A 20,233-nucleotide genomic window follows, 5' to 3' on the forward strand; every position below is an offset into this window, starting at 1 on the left:
TTTGTAGGTCAGGACTGGAAGGGACTGACAGGCAGGTGCTACTTGGCATCTCTCATGCAGTGGCCGGGGCGGCAGCCGTCTGAAGGCTCCCCTGAGCTCACTCACGACCCTGGCGGGTGCTGCTGGCTCCTGGCTGGGAGCTCAGCTGGGGTCGTTGGGGCAATACTCACTTGTGGCCTCTGCAGCATGATGTTCTTGGGACCCACATGGTAGCTTTGGAGACACTCTTGTGACAGGGGATATGGAGGTCGCAATGCTGGTTGAATTCCTTGCAGTCTCCTGTGTGGGGGCCCCATTCCCCTTGCGGCCGTACACTCACCTTGACCCTGCGACCCCAGGGTTTTCTGGGATGTGCCTTTCCTAGAGTCCTCACTGTCCTCACTCCACCCCAACACTGTCCAATGGCCATTCGCTCCGTCCTGGAGGAGATGGGGGAGGGCAGGGGAGACCACTGTCATTTTCACTAGCCCATCTGCAACTAAGTACTCGGTGCCTTTTCCAAGCGGGGCTCCATGGCCGGTCCTGGGGACTTAGGAAGGCGCGTGCGTGAGAGGCAACCATTGCGTTCTGCACGTGGTCATACTGTTCAGAAAGCACATCCACATCTCCCCCTCGATTGTCACAACATCTGGTGAGGGCCCAGAAGAGGACTCTGTTTGTTTGCAAAGAAGAAAAATGAAAGCTACAGGTGCAGTTGACACTGTGAAGTACCTGTCATTTCTTAGGCGGTGACAAAGCTGTTTACAAAACTACAAATGGCCTCGGCACTTGAGTCAGTCCCCAGATCCACCATCTGTCCCTTAGGGCAGGCTCTGATGAGGATAGCGGCCAGAAGGGGTCTCCCGAAGGCCACAGTCCAGTGGGAATGCAGACCCTTCCAACAGGGTTGGAGCCTGGCGCCCCCTGGTGGCACGCTGCAGCCTCTGCCTGCCTCACTAGAGGCCGCACCTGGGACCCATCATTAATTCACCTCCTTTGACTTGTCAAGTCAGAACCGAGGACCAAATGCAGGGGCCTTATGGAGACAGACCACCTGCATATTTGCTTGGTGGAAAATAAGGCGCTGGTTGAAGCGAGTTATTATTCGTGTTGCCAGAAATCAGAACTGAGAGCAATAGGCGGGACACCAATGTTTCCTTATTGTCTCGGCATTGCCTCCAGTCCTCACTCCCTCCCCAAACTCCTCTCCTAACACACACTTGTGGCATCTCGATCTGGGACAGCGGAACCTCGGGGGTCAGTGGTCCTTTGTTCCCTTGTCGGGCTTCTGTGTGTCAACCGGACACAGCTGCTTACTGCTCCTTGGCCTGGGAAGGGAAAGGGACACAGAGCAGGGGACATGTGGAGGCTCCTGGGTGGGGGCTGCGGGCAGCCAAGATCAGTGGGGTTTGGATTGTAGGCCAGAACCTGAGTTCGAGACAACTGTGTGATCTTGGGCGCATGTCTTCCCCTCTGTGAGCCTCATGCTTCTCAGACAAAAAGTGGGGAATTATAGCAAAACTCTGACAGCTCCACTTTGAAAAACAGAGTCCCGATTTTGAAGTTAGACTTTATTTCAAACCCTGAATCTGCCACTGACTAGTTATGTTGGACTTAATGGCGCTGAGCCTTAGTTTCCGAGTCTGTAAAATGGGTTGTTCTAGGGACTCAGCGAGGCAACTACGCTGGGAGCACTTGGGAAAACTCAAGGCTGTACCAGTGATGCTGGCTTTTATCACCCCCCCGGAATGGGGGCTACCGTAAGTTGGCACCCCCATTTTCCCTGAACCCAGGCACCTCAGTTCTAATTTTGCCTCCTACCCACCAGCTGGAGAGTGGGCTTCTCCTTGCCTGGGCCCCTACCCCTTTCCACATTACCCAGTTACCTGAGGCATCTCCCCCATGTCCACCTTGTTCTAATCAGACTGAAAAAGGAAGCCTCGAGTCTCCATCCCTCATCCCTGGTCTCAGAGCCCAGTCTCGGAGCCCAGCATCAATCTCCTGCCCTGAGGAAATCCCTTTCATGCTTTGGGTTAGTCCTTGCGGGAGGGGGGCTGTTCCAGGGCTTGCGGCCAGAACCCCTCCTTCGTCCTGAGACCCCAGAGCCCTATCCCCCTTTGGGCCAAGCCTGCGCTGGCAGAGGGGGGCCCACAGGAGACACACTGCTGCGTCTGGCACTCACAACCTGTCCCTCTCCTGTCTCTGGCCCCAGCGAGCTGGCTGGCGTTGCAGGTACCAGGGAGACCGTGGTGGGAGGAGGGTGTGAGGGCTGGGGAGTGAGAGAGGCTGACAGAAGGCGGGGACTCTGGGGGGCTGAGGACTATAAAGGGGTAAGACTGAGAGCAGGAGACCCATCCAACCTGAGGCAGGCACCTGCTTGGTCCAGGGCCCACTTGCTTGGGATTCAGGGTAAGCGGGCTAAGCCTGTCCCAAGCTCTGGAGGACATGACATTGGGGGACTGAGTCCCTGGGGCTGGGGCCTGGGATGGGGGGGAGGGTCAATGCTTTGCTGGGAGGGGGATTCCCGGAGGCCTGAGCTCTATACCTGTCAAATCTGTCACCTGGAAGAGCAGTTGACTAGAAGACTGGGAATGTGTGTGTCGAGCGGTTGGTGGTGGCTGTGAACAGAAATGTGTGGGTGACTTCGACCTTGAGAGTGACTGGGATCCAGGTGTGTGACTGAGACTGTCTGTATCTTCATGTCATACCTGGGGGTGGGGGGCAGGCCTACAGGCCACTGATTTCTGTCCTTTGGGTCACGAGTTCATTCTGTGGGCCCTGCCCTAACGGTGAGGAGTGCCCCTGCTCCCCCCGACCCCTTCCCCCCAGCCCACCCCCCACCTCTGCCTCCTCAGAGCCGCCAGACCTTGGGTGTCCTGTGTCTCCTGCCCCTCGTCCTCACTTTCTCTGCTGCGAGTTTCCACTCTGCTGCCGCCCTGGCTGAGCTCTGGCTGCTGCTCGCTCGCTGCCCGTGGGAGGGGCAGTCTGTGCTTTCTGGGGCAGTGTCTTGGGGGTGGGTGGTCGGGTCCAGCGACTCTTTGCTTTGCCCTCTTGTCCCCAGGCTTGGAGGAATGCCGGATGGCTGAGGGGCCGGGCGGGTGGGCTCTGTTCCGCCTCCACATCCCCTCCCATCCCCCGCTCCTCAGATGGCCTCCACTCGCCACTGCCTCTCCCTGCTGCTCCTGTCCACCTGTGTGGCTTTGTTGCTGCAGCCGCCGCTGGGTGCCTGTGGGGCCCCGCTGGAGCCAGTGTACCCAGGGGACAACGCCACGCCAGAGCAGCTGGCCCAGTACGCGGCTGAGCTCCGTAGGTACATCAACATGCTGACCAGGCCCAGGTGTGTGCGGGATTGGGCGAGAAGCCTGGGCCCCTTCCCCTTCCGAGTTCTTGGGGGAGCAGAACCTCTCCACTGACCAGGTCCTGGCCCTGGGCCCCTGGCAGCATGGTGCCCAAGGGCAGGAATGGGGCAGGTCGTCTGGCACCTGGCACAGTGCCTGGTTGCTCCAGCTGCCGCTCCCCTCCTAGGTATGGGAAGAGAGACAAAGAAGACACACTGAGCTTGGAGTGGGGGTCCCCCCGCAGAGCTGCCTCCAGGTAGGTTTGGTCCTTGCCAGCTCCTTGGGGTTGACATGGGTGTGGGGGTGCGTGACGGTTGGGGGAGGAGAACAAGGACCCTGGGCCAGCCTGAGGTCTCCTGGGCTGCGAGGACCGCTGGCTCAGGCTGCCGTGTTCTGCCCTCTCCCTGCAGGGAGCTCAGCCAGACGGACGTGTGATACGGCCTCCTGCCTCCTCTCTCCCAGGGCTGGGCGCCCGCCCAACTCTGCCCCCGCGCCCGTGGCTCTGGCCAAAGCTTGCGCCTTGCACCCACACAGGCTAAATAAAGCAAATTGAAGATGTAGTCTCTCTCTGTGGACCTCTGGTGGGGGCAGGAGTAGCCAAAGGATCAGGAGGGAAAGGGGGAGGGGAGGCAGTGAAGGGGAGGGGTCTCGAGATGATATCATGTGCAGACTGTCCCGGAAAAGGAGCCTACTGTGTGCCAGGGGGGTTTAGCCCTGTCAGCAGCCTCATGAGGGTGATAACTGTTATCCTTGCTCTAGAGGGGCCTTCAACAGCCGTGCCCTTCTCAGGCCCCTGCATAGGTGGGGGTGGGGTGTGTGTGTGAGAGAGACTGGGAGGGAGGCGCTTGTCTCTCTCCCCTCTTCTCTGCCTAGGAGCACCTGTGGATAAGGACTAGTCATTTGGGGGGGGTGGAGAAGTGAGAGAATTAGAACTTCTCTGGTTCCTGGAATGGCCCCTTCTGCTTGCCCCACATGCTCCGCCTACAGAGATGGGGCTTGTGGGTTTGGTGGACAAAGGGGTCCACTTTCCTGGCTCAGCCTCTCACACTGACCCCCTGGCAAGGACACCAGGTCGCGTTTCCCCTCCAGTCCTGGCTGTGGCTGGTGCATGCCAATGACCTGAAAGTGGGACCAGGCCCTACCAGGCAAAGAGCTGGAGAGGATGAAGATGCCAGGCAAATGCAGGGCTCAGGCTGATTCTTAAGTCCAGGGGCTGTCTGGGAGTCCGACGGGCTTCAGCGGAAGATCAGAATTTGGGTCTGGATGGTGGAGGCTGAAGTCCCACCCCAGAACCTTCTCTGGAAACTAAAGGGATACTGGGTAGGGAGAGGTGTAGGTATGTCCCAGGGTCAAGAATTAGGCCCTGCTCAGGACACACCTGCGTGTGAATTCTATCTGCTTCCTCGCCCCTAACTGCTGGCTCCCAGTTGAGAATGCCGCCCTCTCACCCAGCTTCGCAGAGAGGCCTGGCTGGGCTCCCACGCCTTCCCCTGCTCTGCTAACTTCCAGTGGGGCTCACAGGGCCCAGGACACAAAGGCAGCCCCTTAGGGTCTGCACGGAAGGTGCGGGCAAAGGCGCTGCAGCCGCTGGTTCCTGTACCGACATCCCAGCGCTCTCACGGAAGCCACCCTGCTCTGCGTAGAAACTTGGGGTCAGCGTCTGGCTGAAGCCCCTCCTTCGAGGTCGCTGGAACCTGACTCTCACTCTGTTCTGCCCCTCGGTTAGAGCCCCTGGTAGTGGGGATGTGTGTGTGGGAGGTGCACGGGCTGCAGGGAGGAGGCACAAGCCCGCGCAGCTGGGGTCTTTTTCTCAGCGGGAGCTCCAGGGTCCTCTCTCCTTTGAAGGACAGGCGAGTAGGGCCCTTCCTGTCCAGGGCCCACATTAGTCACAGAAGCAATAGACATTCTATTTCTCTTTATTGTTCTCACGGGGCGGGGGGGGGGAGTTAGGGCCCCTCTCATAATATAGAGGGGGTCGGTGGGCAGGGAGACTGGAGCGGGACATCTGGAGAAGCCCAGCCAGGAGAAGGAAGACCCCGTGGCTCTGGTATCTCCTCGCACCCCCTCCCCCCACCCCCGTTCCAAGGCCCCTGACTCGTACCACCTGGGGCCCTAGGAGGAAACCGGCGGTCCGGGTTCCACCATGTTCCGCTGGGGGGGGGGGTGTCGTGGAATTCCGCGGGGGGAATCTCACGGGGCTCCATGGAGGGGGGTTCGTGATGTTCGCTGATGGGATTTTTGTGCTGTTCGCGGTTTTCTTGGGGTTTTAAACGTCTTTAGATTTCTTGGTGTCCTTAGACTTCGAGCTGGGGAACACGTCTTAGCAGAGGTCGTGGGGCGCCCACGTGCGCAGCGGCGGGGTGTAGGGGGCGGGTGGCGTTCGTCTCTCCCTCCCTGCCCCCCCCCCCCCNCCCCCCCCCCCCCCCCCCCGCTCTCCGCCCGCCTACCTGCCGTGGAAGAGCTTCTCAAAGTACTTGTTGAACTGGCCGAAGGTGCTCAGCCAGTAGGCCGCCCTGAGCCCACCGGGCAGCTGCAGTTGGGTCTCCGCCCCCAGGGCCCCCTCCGGCCCCTGCAGGAGCATCACCTGGCACACCAGGGCCAGTGCGCACGCGCAGCGCAGAGCCGGCGCCTGAAGGGGAAATTGCAGAGCGGGCCGCGGGCAGTCAAGCGAGGCGGGTCTCTCCGAGGCTTGGAGGGTGGGCGAGCTGGGGGCCCTGACCGCTCAGACCCAGGGAGGTGTCTGCCTCGAGGGTGTACACAGGTGCACGCGCGCCGTTAGGGACATCCAGGGACCTGGGCCCAGTGGTGCGCCCGGTGGTGCACAGTGACGCGCGCGCACAAAGCACCGGGAAAACCCGCACCCCGATGGACCCCGAGGCACGTGGGGACGGCATACAGCCGCGGGTCAGCCCCCTTAACCTCACTGATCTCTTCCCTAACCCCGCTCACCCCACTCCAGCCTCTCCTGACCCCTGGCTGCTCCTCAAAAAATGCTGTTTTCTGATTGAAGACCCTTCCTCCAGGTATCTTCCCGGCCAACTTCCTCGCCTCTTCCAGGCCTCAGCTCACCTTCCAGAGGGTCCTACTTTGACACCCGCATTTAAAATTGCAACCCATCGCCTTTCACTCATGTTTCTCCTCCTCTCTTTCTCCCTCCTTTCCCCTCTCTCTAAAAATAAGTTTAAAAAAACCTTAAAAACAAATAAAATAAAATTGCAACCCCCCCTTCATCTTGCTGTGCTCCTCCCCCGCCCCACTGCACCGTCTAACTTCCTACATCCTATGCTTCTTTAAATTGCCTGCGTCCCTCCTAAGTGGCCTCTGCCCACGTGAGCACCATTACAGCTGGGCTCTGTGCCTGTTTCGTTCACTGATGTGTCCCAAGAACCTAGGACAGTGCCTGGCACTCGGCAGGTGCTAAATAACACACGTGAGATGAAGGACTGCTAACACACAACACATTCTGACATCCACAACCCCAGCCATGCATGCAGAACTGTGTGCCAACACACCCAGGCACACAGAGCAATTCAAATACCATGAATCGGGAAAACGAGATATGACCCCCCCCCCCCCCCCGCTCTCCGCCCGCCTACCTGCCGTGGAAGAGCTTCTCAAAGTACTTGTTGAACTGGCCGAAGGTGCTCAGCCAGTAGGCCGCCCTGAGCCCACCCGGCTGCTGCAGTTGGGTCTCCGCCCCCAGGGCCCCCTCCGGCCCCTGCAGGAGCATCACCTGGCACACCAGGGCCAGTGCGCACGCGCAGCGCAGAGCCGGCGTCTGGAGGGGAAATTGCAGAGCCGGCCGCGGGCAGTCAAGCGAGGCGGGTCTCTCAGAGGCTTGGAGGGTGGGCGAGCTGGGGGCCCTGGCCGCTCAGACCCAGGGAGGTGTCTGCCTCGAGGGTGTACACAGGTGCACGCGCGCCGTTAGGGACATCCAGGGACCTGGGCCCCGTGGTGCGCCCGGTGGTGCACAGTGACGCGCACAAAGCACCGGGAAAACCCGCACCCGGGATGGACCCCGAGGCACGTGGGGACGGCATACAGCCGCGGGTCAGCCCCCTTAACCTCACTGATCTCTTCCGTAACCCCGCTCACCCCACTCCAGCCTCTCCTGACCCCTGGCTGCTCCTCAAAAAATGCTGTTTTCTGATTGAAGACCCTTCCTCCAGGTATCTTCCCGGCCAACTTCCTCGCCTCTTCCAGGCCTCAGCTCACCTTCCAGAGGGTCCTACTTTGACACCCGCATTTAAAATTGCAACCCATCGCCTTTCACTCATGTTTCTCCTCCTCTCTTTCTCCCTCCTTTCCCCTCTCTCTAAAAATAAGTTTAAAAAAACCTTAAAAACAAATAAAATAAAATTGCAACCCCCCCTTCATCTTGCTGTGCTCCTCCCCCGCCCCACTGCACCTTCTAACTTCCTACATCCTATGCTTCTTTAAAATGCCTGCGTCCCTCCTAAGTGGCCTCTGCCCACGTGAGCACCATTACAGCTGGGCTCTGTGCCTGTTTCGTTCACTGATGTGTCCCAAGAACCTAGGACAGTGCCTGGCACTCGGCAGGTGCTAAATAACACACGTGAGATGAAGGACTGCTAACACACAACACATTCTGACATCCACAACCCCAGCCATGCATGCAGAACTGTGTGCCAACACACCCAGGCACACAGAGCAATTCAAATACCATGAATCGGGAAAACGAGATATGACCCCTTCCCCCCGCCCCCCCCCCAGCCCCTGAGGCACTCACCTCTCTCTGGACCAGAAAATCCCCTCATCCCCACCACCCAAGGCAGGGAGAGGAAAATCCTGCAGCTGTCCTGGCCACCAGACTAGCAGAGGGGGGTGCCCTGACCTCAGTCCTTCATGCCCTTAACACCCTGGGGAGGGGCATCTGGTGCCAGCTTCTGCCCCCAAGGTCTTGGAAAGGACAGCTTACCGGGCCCAGCAGACATTACCATGGTGCTGGGCAGGTGGAGAGCAGTGCAGGGATGGGGCGTCTGGCTGGGACCTCCAAGGCCCTTTATATTCCTTCGGATCTATGCCTCTTTCCCCTCGAAGACCTGCCCTCAGCTCGGCCTCCTCACTTTGCCCCTGTGTTGTAACTTGGGAGCTGGGAACAGGGAGAGGGTGGGGGTGGAGGTACATGGACTTCCAGCTGTCCTTCCAGGGCCCAGAGGCATGGGTGGTGGATCAGGGAGGCACTGGGGAGCAGGATGAATTTTTCCTTCAAGTCTACAGATCCTAAGGAGGCACCACCACTGGTGTTGGGGTCGGCCAGGGGGGGGGGGGGCGGCAAGCAGAGGTGGGTGGGGCCTAGGGGTAGAGCCCCGGCCTTACNCCCTGCTGAACAGCTGTGAGGCTTCAGCACCCTTAGTCCTGGCCTTTAGGCTTTCTAGCATGGGGGGGGGGGGGGCAGGTGGTGGTGGTGAGGTTGAGGTTCCCGCCTTCAGGTGCAGGTCGTACTGCGCAACCTGGAGATCTTCTTACCCTGCCCAGCCACTGTGGAGCCCCTGAGGGGTGGGTGACCGCAGAGCCTTCTGAAGGGTGGTGGGTCTTGGCTGCCTGGATGACAAACTCAGGCTCTGGGCTGCTTCAGGTCCCAGAGCTTTGGCTGTGTGGCCCATCAGGGCTCCTCTACCTGCTCAACATTGCTGCTTTCCTGGGGCAAGGCTTTCTTATGCCCATCCCACCCCAGAAGGGGCACAGGAGGAAGAGCAGGGTCTTCTGGGTAGGAATTCTGACCTGACCACTTCCTGGCTGTGTGAACCTCAATGAGGGGACATTATGTCCCCTGGGCCTCTGTGTCCTCGTCTGTGTCCTCGTACTGCACCTGCAGCGTGGACTGCCGTGAGGACCGAGTGTGATGACGTAGTGGGAGTCCTTGGCCAGCTCCTGGCACACGGTAGGTGATCAGCACGTGTGAGCCCTTCCACTCCTGGGCACGCTCTTTCCCCTCGTTCCCACTTCTGTCTCAGGGAAGGGAGTGAGGGACTCCGTGTTGGTGCCGCCAAAGTGAAGGGGGTGGTTCAGTAGCCAAGGGAGACCAGGACTGCATTTCCATGCAGCCAGGAACCTCCACAAAAAGAAATGAGATTTCTATGATAAAGTCCCGTAGTACAGCCCTGACTGGTGTGGCTCAGTGGGTTGAACCGAAGGGTCACCAGTTCGATTCCCACTCGGGGCACATGCCTGGGTTGTGGGCCAGGTCCCTGGTAGGGGTGTGCGAGAGGCAACCACGTATTGATGTTTTCCTAAAAAAAATAAAATAAAATTTAAAAAAATTTCGTAGTATAAGGTCTATGGAATTAGAGATCTAGGGACCCGTGTACCCCAAATCCCAACAAACAGGCTGTCGTTTATTCCATTTAGGCACGAGTTCAATGCTGATGCCCCCCCCTCCCCCGTCCCTGAAAGAGTTCCAATCATGGATCCCTCTTGCAGCTTTGGCTGTGAGAACCCAAAGTTCTTAGCTTGGCATTTAAAGTCCTTAACAATTTGACCTCAGCCTTAAAAGAAAACCTTTTAGATCAACTTCATAATTTCCGCACAATAAAATTTGCCCATTTTCAGTGCATAGCTGGACAGGTTTTGACAAATAAGTACCCACCCCACAGTGGGTACAGAACATTCCCGTCACCCCAGCAGATTCCCTCCTCCCGCCCCTTTCCGGTCCATTGGCCCCAGGCAAACTGCTGATCTGATCTCTGTGGATCAGTTTTGCCAGTTTTAAAACTTCATATAAATGGCATCAAACAGTATGTTCTTTCTCTGCCTGACGTCTTTCACGCAACACGATGTTCCTGACATTTCCCTGTGCTCTCCGGTGGGTTGGTGGTTTGTTCTTGTTCCCCTGTGAGGACAGACCACAGTCTTTCCATCATCCCTGTTCGGGATGTCTGGGTTCCCCCAACTCCCTTTGGCCACAGCTCCTCCTGTCCTTCCAGCCTCACTGCCTATCTCACCCTCCAGGGCTCCAGGGGTCTGAGCAGCCCCACACTCACACAGTCTTTATCACCAGCCTTGGCTCATGCTGTTTCTTCTGTGTCGGATGCGCTGCTTCTACTCCTCTGCCTGGTGAAATCTCACTGGGGACCCATTTCTGGCAATGCCCCTTCTGCAAGGCTTCCCTGGTCCCCTCCCTGCCTTGCCCTGGGCCGGTAGGGCTCTTGTTCTGCTTGGGTGGCTGTGATGGCAGTTATAGTGTCTCCTGCCAGGCGATGCCCATGTCTGGCTCCTGTGCCAGTCTGAACTCCAGGCCAGGAGAGGGAACCCTGTCTCGCTCACTCAGTCCGTGTCCCACAGACACTGCCCAGTGGCCCGGACGAGGTGTCTGGGGTTAGCTGAGCGAACACAAGTTACCTGTCTTGCCTGAGAAACAGAGTATGTAGAATCAGAGAGTGGATTTCACTTCGTTGCTCATTCTGAAGGGGGTATGGCGGGGCGGGGCTGATTGCCCCCCGGCTGGGGCCAAAGCACCTGGGGAGGAATGAGGGGGCCTCACAGAGAAAGGGGGAGCCAGTACTTGAGCCTGGTCCTTCCTTCTTGAGCTCGGTCAGAGGGTCCAGTACCCCTTTCCCAGGACCGAGACTCCCCTGAAGGAGACAGGCCTGGGTCCCTGCTCACTGCCCTTGAGTCTGCGAATCAGCGGGTCCCTTTGATGGTTTGGGGGACCCTTGGGAAGCCGGAGGGGCTGTTCCGAGGCCTGGGACCCAGCGTGCTAATCTTCTCAGTGGCATCGCCCATCGCCCTTCGTCCTCTCACCTCTAGAAGCAGAGCGAGGGTATGGGGACTCTGGGAAGAGCTCTTGTCTTTGCAAAGGGCAGCAGCCTGGAAAACTCCAGTCTGGCAGCCCTTGGGGGCCTGCTTCAGTTCCTGGGGTCACTTGACATCTTTATCACACAGTGTTTACAGAGCACCTGTCCCCACGGGGGGATTGCAGGTGCTGGGGACACACCAGTGGATGCCACAAAGTCCCTCTTCTGGTAGCTTCAAAAGAGGTTTTTTTTTAAAATTTTAATTTCATTTATTTATCTTTAGAGGGGAAGGGAAGGAGAGAAGGAGAGAAATATCAATATATGGTTGCCTCTCGTGTGTCCCCTGCTGGGAACTGGTTTGCAACCCAGACATGTACCCTGACTGGGAATCGAACCGGTGACCCTTTGATTCGCAAGCCCGTGCTCAATCCACTGAGCCATTCCATGCAGGGCCCAAAGAAGGTTTTTTTTGGGAGACTAATTCACATCCGTACAATTCACTCACTTAGTGTGACATTCCCTGGTTTCTGGGACGTTCACAGGACTATGTGCCCATCACCACAATCACTTCTAGAACATTCTGAAGGTTCCTTAAAAAACATTTAAATATAAAGGTCGCATACTCTTTGGTGGCCACCTCCCATTTCCCTCAGCCCTCCCATTTCCTCAACCAGCAGCGTCATTTCTGAATAGACTTGTCTGTTCTAGACATGCTGTGTAAGTGCAACCATGGGGCGCGTGGCCTTTTGTGACCGGCCGCTTTTGCTTACTGTGTTTTCAAGTTTCCTACATGTTGGAGCATGTGTTACTCTGTGAAGTTAGAGGAACAGTTCAGAAGTCCACCCTCACTCCTTTTTTTTTTTTAAGTAAAGAAAAGAGTGCAATTTGATCTTTATTTACAGGACATGGCCAGATATGAAATTCCATGTAGAGATAAGAAACTCATTGAGAGGAGAAACCATATGTCATACCATATGTACAGTTTGGAACTGATCAAGCATAGTTCTGTTGTAAAAATTGCTATGATAACAAACCACATTTATTTGTTTAATTTTTAAAATCTATTTTTAAATTGAATTTATCGGGGTGACATCGGTTCATAAAATCATGTAAGTTTTAGGCCTACAGTTCTATAATGCATCATCTGTGTAATTGTCTGGTGTGTTCATCACCCCAGGTCAGGTCTCCTTCCATCACCACTGATCCCCCGTCCCCCCTTCTACCTGCCCCACCTCCCTTGTCGTCTGGTGACCCCCACACTGTTGTGTGTCTGTGAGGTTTTTTCCTTTGCTTAACCCCTTCACCTTCTTACCCAGCCCCCAACCTCCTCCCCTCTGACAGCTGTCAGTCTGTTCTCTGTATCTTTCAGTCTTTTTCTATTCTGTTTGTTAGTGAATTTGCATTAGATTCCACATATAAGTGAAACCATGTGGTATTCGTCTTTCTTTGAGTGGTTTATTTCACTTAGAGAATGCCCTCCAGGTCCACCCCTGCTGTCACACAAGCCACACTTAAAAAGAGTTCTTATCCCTGGCTGGTGTGGCCCAGTGGATTGAGTGTGGGCCTTCGAACCGAAGTGTCACTGGTTCAATTCCCAGTTAGGGCACATGCCTGGGTTGCGGGCCATGTCCCCTTTGGGGGGCCTGCAAGAGGCCACCACGTATCGATGTTTCTCTCTCTCTCTCCCTTACTCTCTAAAAATAAATAAATAATTTTTTTAAAAAAAGCTAAAGATGCCAAGGTGCCGTCCTGAACTTGGAGTGTGTAGCCTGCAGAGGTAGTTTCTGGCACACCATTTTGATTTTCCTCTATGGACAAATACTTCTCAGTCAAGTTCAGTGGAGCTACACAGACTTGTTTTCATGGTTTTGTAGATCTTCAGTTTGTCAAGCCTCCACATTGTTCAATCAGCAGCTAAGTTTCTCAGCAGCCGGAGAGATGTTCGGGATGGCATCCGGAATCACCGGAATAATTTTGGTGTCTTTGGCAGCTAAGAGGTTCATCGATGGTTTTGTTATGCCCCCAGGAACGAGGCCTACATCTCATTCAACTCTTCCCCCCCCAGAAGAGCAGCTCCCGGCCCACACGGCTTCCTTCTGTGTTTTAGAGTTCGCCTTGGAGACAGTGCCAGCAAGGGAGGGGAAGGATGCGAGATTCTCAGCTTGCCGTGTCTGGCCCCGGCGGCCAGCTGTAGTGTTCGACACTGTCCGTTCCTTCGGCAGGTCCTCAGCGGGGAGTTCTCGTAGACCCAGCAGTCACTCCTGGAGAATGAACACGTGTGTCCGCATAGCACCTCGTACAGGTGGTCACAGCAGCATCAGCCGCAACAGCCACAAACCAGAAAGGATCCAAATGTCTGCCAACGGTTGAAGGAATACATAAAACGCAGTCTGCCCACACACTGGGATATTATTCAGCTGTAAAGCAGTGTGTGTAGTGAAGAACTTGACCTTGCCCAGAGAGAGGTCTGAAGATCTCTAAGTTTGTGGAATGTCATACCTGATAGGAGTGACTTTGTTTGCCTGGTGACCTTGGGTCACCCTAGGAGTCCACCAATGAGACTTGAGGTGGGGGGGGTCACATGGTATCACCTCAACCTCTGGAGGGGCTGGATGGAGACCGGCAGCCACATGCGACTGCCCAGTCAGCCATGGTGGAGCCCAGTCGAAACTCCGAACACCAGTGCTCTGGTGAGCTGAGCTTCCCTGCTCGGCCACATTCATGCATATTGTCACCTGTTATTGCCAGGGAAGTAGTGCTGTCCATAACTCCAGGGACAGAGTTGTCCCTCCAGGGACAACTGGAGGCTCCTGATGACAGCTTTCCTGCATTCTGCCATTTCTGCCTTTTTATCTCCCTCCCTCCCTCCTTCCCTTCCTTCCCCCCCACCCTTCCTTCTCTTCTTCCTCTCTTTCTTTCTTCCTCTCTCTCTCTCTCCCTTTTTCTTTCTTTCTTTCTTTCTTTCTTTCTTTCTTTCTTTCTTTCTTTCTTTCTTTCTTTCTTTCTTTCTTTCTTTCTTTCTTTCTTTCTTTCTTTCTTTCTTCTCCTTCTGTCTTTTGTCTTTTCCTAACTTTAAGCTGCACCCTTTACCTGTAATCAACAATAACCATTAGCATAATAACTTGCACTGTGTCATGTGAGTCCTTCTAGAAAATTACCAACCCCAGTCAGAGCCTTAGGAACCCCTGAACTGGTAATCAGTGTTGGAATCGAGTGTGGCCTTGACACCATCTTTGGGCTGATCCACGGCGGACGTTTTCAGAGCCTCCTAACCGCGGAGCCTGTGCACCCTGCACGGTCTCCCCCCGAAGCCTGGGCTGGCTGTACAGCTTCCTGCCCTCGTCTCATAACTGCGTCCACCAACGAGAACGCTAATTCCCCAGCTGCCCACCTTAACAGACTTAAGAACGAGGGGAAAGAGTACCGACACGAGGCATCACCACACAGAGGTCGATGGGGAGCCGAGGGAAGCCAAGAAGGGTGACCAGATGCTGGGAAGGAGAAATGGAAGCTCATTTCCTGATGCCGCTGCTTCTCCCCTGCACACGAACCGCAGCAACCAGGGCACCGCAAATGGGGCTGTTGAGGACATTGTCAAAGGCACAAATAGGAGCAGTTTGGAAAGCCAGCTCCAAACTACTCCAGCTGCTAGGAAACTGCTCTCTAGGGAAAAACAGCCGTGCACGCACCAAATCATCTGGGCTGGTTCGATTGCCAAATTTGTGTCCTTGGGCAGAACTGATTGTAGCCCCATTTAGTTGGAATTCGCTTGGGCCGTCACTAACATTGCTTCAGGGACAGACCAAGGCTGTCCTATTTCCAATTCATGGAAATAAACACCTTTTATTATGCACATGTTGATCAGCTGTTCTTATACAGCCCTTTTCAAGGACAGGACAGCCTCCCTGGAGTTAGGGGACAGAGCTAACTCCCGTTGACAGCATCAGATGCTGTGCTGCCAGGGACTGTGAGACTTTGGAGTCCTCAGCTGGGTGTGGCCAGGGCTTCCGGGTCACCTGCCTCTCTGTGCTTCCACGTCCATGGGCCCTAAACAGAAGCTCCCTTCTCAGAGCAGGTGCTGAGGGGTGAGGACGGGGCCATCAGCTCTCGGAGGTCTCTTCCCATCCCTTTGTCCGAGGCGCCCACTCCTCTCCCTCTGTTCCGGTTCCCTTGGCTCTTTCTGCTGCCCCGAGTGCCTTCTAGATCCACGGCTGCCTCGGACGCTCTCCCTAGTGCACACGATCTAACACCCGGGGGCCACGGGCCACATCTCCCGCTGAGGATCTGGTCCATCCACCTTTTTCCAGCCTCAGCTGTACATTGGCATCACCTGAAAGCTCCCTGAGATACTGTTATGTAGCCCCACCCCCAGAGTCTGCTCCAGGTGTTGACCCAGCACCCTGGATGGTAGGCACTGTGCTGGGAGCCGGAGTTACAGTGGCAGTGAGATGCGGTCACTGTCTGCTAAGTTCACAGCAGTGGGAGTAGGTATTTACTGAGTGGAATAAGCAATAGTTCCAGAAATATCTACCAAGCCTTGGCCGGGTGGCTCAGTTGGTTGGCAGATCATCCCATACACAAAAAGGTTGCAGGTTCAGTCCTTGGTCAGGACACATTCCTGGGGTTGTGTGTTTAACCCCAGGCCAGGGCGCATAGAGGGAGGCAACTGGTCAATGTTTCTCTCCGACAGCGCTGTTTCTCTCTCTCTCTCCCCTACCCCCTTCCTCTCTCTCTCAAATCAATGAAAACATATCCTTGGGTGAGTATTAGAGAAAAAAAAGAAAAACTACCAAGAGGCCACCTCTCATCAATCTCTGTGGGAAAGAAGGGATCTTTACCTCCTTTATGAACCGAGCAGGAAGTTGTCTCCTTAGGTACGTGGGTTGGTGGGAGGGAATTTAGTAAACGAGTCCCTATGCCCCAACCTCCCATTTCACAGACGAGAAAACCAAGGCCGAATGGCCACGTTTTCAGCACTGGGAGGCAGGAGGTCTCTGAAAGCCAGAAGGCTCTTGTGTGAAGGCATCCCTGCCAGCGGCTTGCAGCAGCTGCTGAGCTGTCCTCCAGCCCAGCGTCTGATGCCAAGTTAATAAAAGATTCAGGGAGCATTAGTAAAACCATTTTAATCAAGTCTAGATAAATTCAAGGTTAATTAAGCTGTGATGGGTAACAGCTAAGGATTAGTGAGATTACAAATAGTTTCTAGGAGTTTATATCTTAATGCTGATGATTACATGTGTACTTTTAAATGAAGTCACATATTTAAATGTTATTTCAGTTCAGTCATTTTGGTGAGTTATATTTTTGTAAATTAAAGAATAATTGGTGGAAAACGAAGCAAATCTCTCTACTACCCTAACCTACCAAGCCCAGCTCTGCCGCTTGCTGGCTGCATGATCCTGGGCAAGTCGTCGATCTCCTCTGACCTCCAGCTTATTCATCTATAAAATGAAGCTAATAATAGTTCCTAGGAAGTGAGGCGCAGCACGTACAGCGGAGCCTGAGGCCAGGCGACCTGAGGTCAAATCCCAGCTCTACCACTTACCAGTGTCATGCTTTGGGACAATTGCTTAACCTCTCTGTGCTCCAGTTTCTTCATCTGTGAAGTGGGGTAATGGTATTCCCCATGTCAGCAAGTTGTTATGAGGCTGAAATAAATTCACACACGGGAAGAGACTGGGACTGTGCCCGGCAGGGTGCTCACAAGTGGCAGTTCCCGCGTGGATGATGGTGAGGGCGTAGAGCGGTGGTCCACAATGGCAGGATACAATTTTGAATTCTGAATAAGCTTTTTGAAAATTGAAGAAAGTAAATCTAAGCAGTGGGCCCTGGCTGGTGTGGCTCAGTGGATTGAGTGCCAACCTGGGAACTAATAATGGGTCACCAGTTCAATTCCCAGAGTACATGCCTGGCTTGTGGGCCAGGTTCCCAGTAGGGGGCGCGTGAGAGGCAACCACACTTTGACGTTTCTGTTTCTCTCTTTCTCCCTTCCTTCTCCTCTGTCTAAAAATAAATAAATATCATCTTGATAAAAGAAGGTGAGGCTCACGGAGGTTATGTAGCTGGCCTAGGGCACACACGCAATGTAGCCAAACCGGGATCCCAACACAAAATTGTCTAGTTCTAAAACTCCCCACCCCCGTGGTTTTGTGGTGGAGTAGAGAAAGGAGGCTAGAGGTGGGGGTGGGGGTGGGGGGGAGGGAAAGGAGGCTGCTTCTTGGAGAGGTATTGAGTGTTCATCCTCTAGATCAGCAATCGAGTGTGGGGACAAGGCAGGCTGGTGCGTGACGGGCGGGAGGTGGTGGTGGAGGGGGTTTCAGGCTGTCATGAGGGGAGCAAGGGGTTAGGACACCTGGTCCTCTGGCGGGGCGGGCGGGGCGACTGGGCTTCGATTTGGTCCTGGACGGGAGGCAGAGCTGCCTGTACGGAGTTGAGGCTGGGATTAAGCGGGGAGGTGTGGCTTTTCCTTTAGAAAAATGGTTTCCAATGTGGGGAGGCACCTAGGTAATCTGTTGGGGTGTAGTAACAAAATATTGGAACTTCTATTTATAGTTTTAAGTAACCAATTTAAAAGTCTTTTTCTGTGTGTGAATTTTTTTTTCAGTATACATATTAGTTCAACAGCACAGGTATAGTAATAAATAAATATAAACATACATTGAAGGTGCCAAACTTTTTTTTTTTTTTACTGAGAGGTACAGCCAATAGAAAAAGGTTTCGCCGCTTCTCGGCCTTTTGGCTAAGATGAAGCGTGAAAACGTTTTCAGAACAGGACTCGGGTGCATTGCAGGGGATGGGGAGAGGAATCAGAGCAGGAGTAAGGGTAGAAAAGGTGGACTCGGGATAGCTGTTGACGGCCCCTGCTGGCCATTACTGGAAGTGCAACACCACTCAGCGCAGCACCGGATCTGCGGGAAATTCCGGGCACACACTCTTGTTTTATTCCCCCCCACCCCCGCCCCGTGCCCTGACTCCCTGTGCCCTGACCCCCGATCCCAAAGCTCTGGGATGAACATCCACCAGAGTAAAACCTTGATTTGAGGGGATGCAGAGACACTGCTTTCATTATCTGTAACCTCTGGGGGGAGGATGGAAGGAAGACCGAGCTAACTAGGGACCCCGGAGGGGGAGTACTCATGACCTCACTTCCCTACCCCCACCCACCGCACCCCCGCAGGACGGGCAGCCCCTAACTGCCCTGCATTGCGGACCCCTCGAACCGGCTTCACATCCCAGATTCCCTATTTCCCACCAACAGCACCCTCACCCCTTCGAGCCCAGCTTAGAACCTTTTGGTTCTTAGTGCACCTCTGTGTGACATTCAATTATACCACCAGAAAGTGCCTCCGGTGTCTGACACCCCCCTCCCGACCTCCATCCACCGCAGGCTGTGAGAGCTCCAAGATATCAGGAAGCAGTGAAACTGTCGCCGAAGCTGCTGCCTGACCCAGTATCACACTTGTCGGGAACGGAATAGAAGCATCTTACTCTGCATCCAGAAATGTTTCTCCTGCCCTGTAACCTCGCAGGGCTGTCGTGAGAATCAACAATTTACAAGGCCCTGAACAGATGGGAGCGGCTGCTAGCCCTCTACAAGCCCCCTTCATAGAGAGATGCTGTTGAGTACCTAACAGGAGGAGGCGGCTGGTAAGAATATTGAGTTGGGCCCCACCTCCCTACTGGGCCAGATTCTGGGATTCCCCCTTGGCTTGGAGATCCTGGGTGGAACTGAAGCCGTGGGTTGCTGTGGGGTAATAGTTACTTGACTGAGAAGTAATTAATGTTTTTGGCAGAATTCAAGATCCTTCCGCTTCCCAGCCACATGCAAACAGCTGAGGGATTCCTTACCCAGAGATCGGCAGGTGAGCGCGGATGGCAGCTGCCATAATGGGAGGGACCTCTTCCTGAGTGGAATTAGGAGGGTCTTCTGGTTTGAAAGCAGAGGAGAGAGTTGGAAGCAGCGTGTCCAGGAAGCCTCTTTGATGGGAGACCAAAGCCCACGATCCAGTCTCTGCCCTCTGGGGTCACTGACGCTTTTCTCTTTCCTCATTAAAGGTGGAGAGAGCTTTTAGTAGAGCATGGCCAGGTTCTACGGCTTTTACCTTTACCCATCTCCATATCTATGCCTTTCGGAGCTCAAGTGCCTGTCTGAGACAGGCAGCTCTATGCCTGTCTGAGCTTTCCAAGCAAGTTTTCAGAATACGTCCCTTAGGAGCCCACTGAGCAAGGAAGAGGGGGATAACTCCTGCGTATTCTGGAGGACCAGAGGGGGTGGGCAGGCACCCAGGCCAGCGTCCTAAGTACCCTGGCTGGCCCCCAAGGCTTCAAGCACTGAGCGAAGGGGGGCCCCCAGGAGCCGCTGGTATTTCTAAGCCTTTCAATATCTTTCGCTAGCAGGTCCGGGGTGGAGCCAGAGGCTGGGCGAGGGCGGGCAACTGGGTTTAACCCTTTATTTACTTCTCCAGATGGTACTCTGAAGAGATATCAAATGGCTTATTTCCGTATTCCTAGCTCCAGGGTCCAGGATTAAAATAGGATCTTGAATCCCTTCTCGAAGACCTTCCCCGACCCCTATGCTTTTGCAAATTCTTCCAGAGAATTGGGGATCCAGGTATACATCTTTTGAGCCCTTAAAAGCTGCCCCTGAGTCCGGAGCCCTGTTGGGGTGGGTCTGTTGCTTTTTGAAGGCCTCCCTAAACGCCTTCGGTTCCCTTTCCCAATTGGGAAGCAGGATAACGAGGAAAAGTGAGGGACGTCTAGTACTGGGACGCGGGTCCAAGAGGAAGGAAAGGGGAGGAGTAATCTTTCACCATCGCCCTTTTAAGGGATCACTGGGCGACGAGGGACACTAGCGGGTACAAGTCCCAATTGGTGCTTCCCCGAGTGGGCAGGGAGCAGGGGATCGTGGGCTGTGCGATGTCTCTCAAACCGCCACCTCCCCGCCCCTCCACCAGCTGCTCGGAGACCGCTGTCGGTGGGCTCGTCCGGGTCCTCCTCCCCTCCAGGTCTCCGCCCCCTCGCGCAGAGGAGGCCTCGCCGCTTTAAGAGCCGGGCAACGCGATCGACGGAGCAATAAACGCCAAGCGCCGGCTGCGCTGGAGCCTCGAGAGTCGGGGGCTCCCCTGCGCACAGGTAGGCGGCTCCGGCCCCCGGGCCGGC

The 20,233-nt window shown here is 55.1% G+C and overlaps 1 protein-coding gene across 1 annotated transcript; it reads left to right on the forward strand.

The window, feature by feature from the left end:
• Positions 1 to 2,349: 2,349 nt before the first annotated feature.
• On the forward strand, positions 2,350 to 3,877 carry LOC119003318 (pancreatic prohormone-like). The gene is made up of 4 exons (XM_037069573.1): positions 2,350 to 2,388; positions 3,126 to 3,316; positions 3,505 to 3,573; positions 3,728 to 3,877. Exons 2-4 carry the CDS (start codon positions 3,126 to 3,128, stop codon positions 3,750 to 3,752), a joined length of 285 nt encoding a protein of 94 aa, XP_036925468.1. The 5' UTR covers positions 2,350 to 2,388; the 3' UTR covers positions 3,753 to 3,877.
• Positions 3,878 to 20,233: the final 16,356 nt, after the last annotated feature.

The sequence above is a fragment of the Sturnira hondurensis genome, unplaced genomic scaffold, assembly GCF_014824575.4.
Source record: "Sturnira hondurensis isolate 20B ecotype Veracruz unplaced genomic scaffold, ASM1482457v3 Scaffold0001221, whole genome shotgun sequence".
NCBI classification, from domain to species: domain Eukaryota; kingdom Metazoa; phylum Chordata; class Mammalia; order Chiroptera; family Phyllostomidae; genus Sturnira; species Sturnira hondurensis.

Excerpts from the sequence above, each read along its gene's own strand:
- LOC119003318 (XM_037069573.1), top strand. The coding sequence starts at position 3,126 with ATGGCCTCCACTCGCCACTGCCTCTCCCTGCTGCTCCTGTCCACCTGT. Across the intron at positions 3,317-3,504 it reads AACATGCTGACCAGGCCCAG|GTATGGGAAGAGAGACAAAG; the intron begins GTGTGTGCGGGA and ends CTCCCCTCCTAG. Across the intron at positions 3,574-3,727 it reads CCCCGCAGAGCTGCCTCCAG|GGAGCTCAGCCAGACGGACG; the intron begins GTAGGTTTGGTC and ends CTCTCCCTGCAG.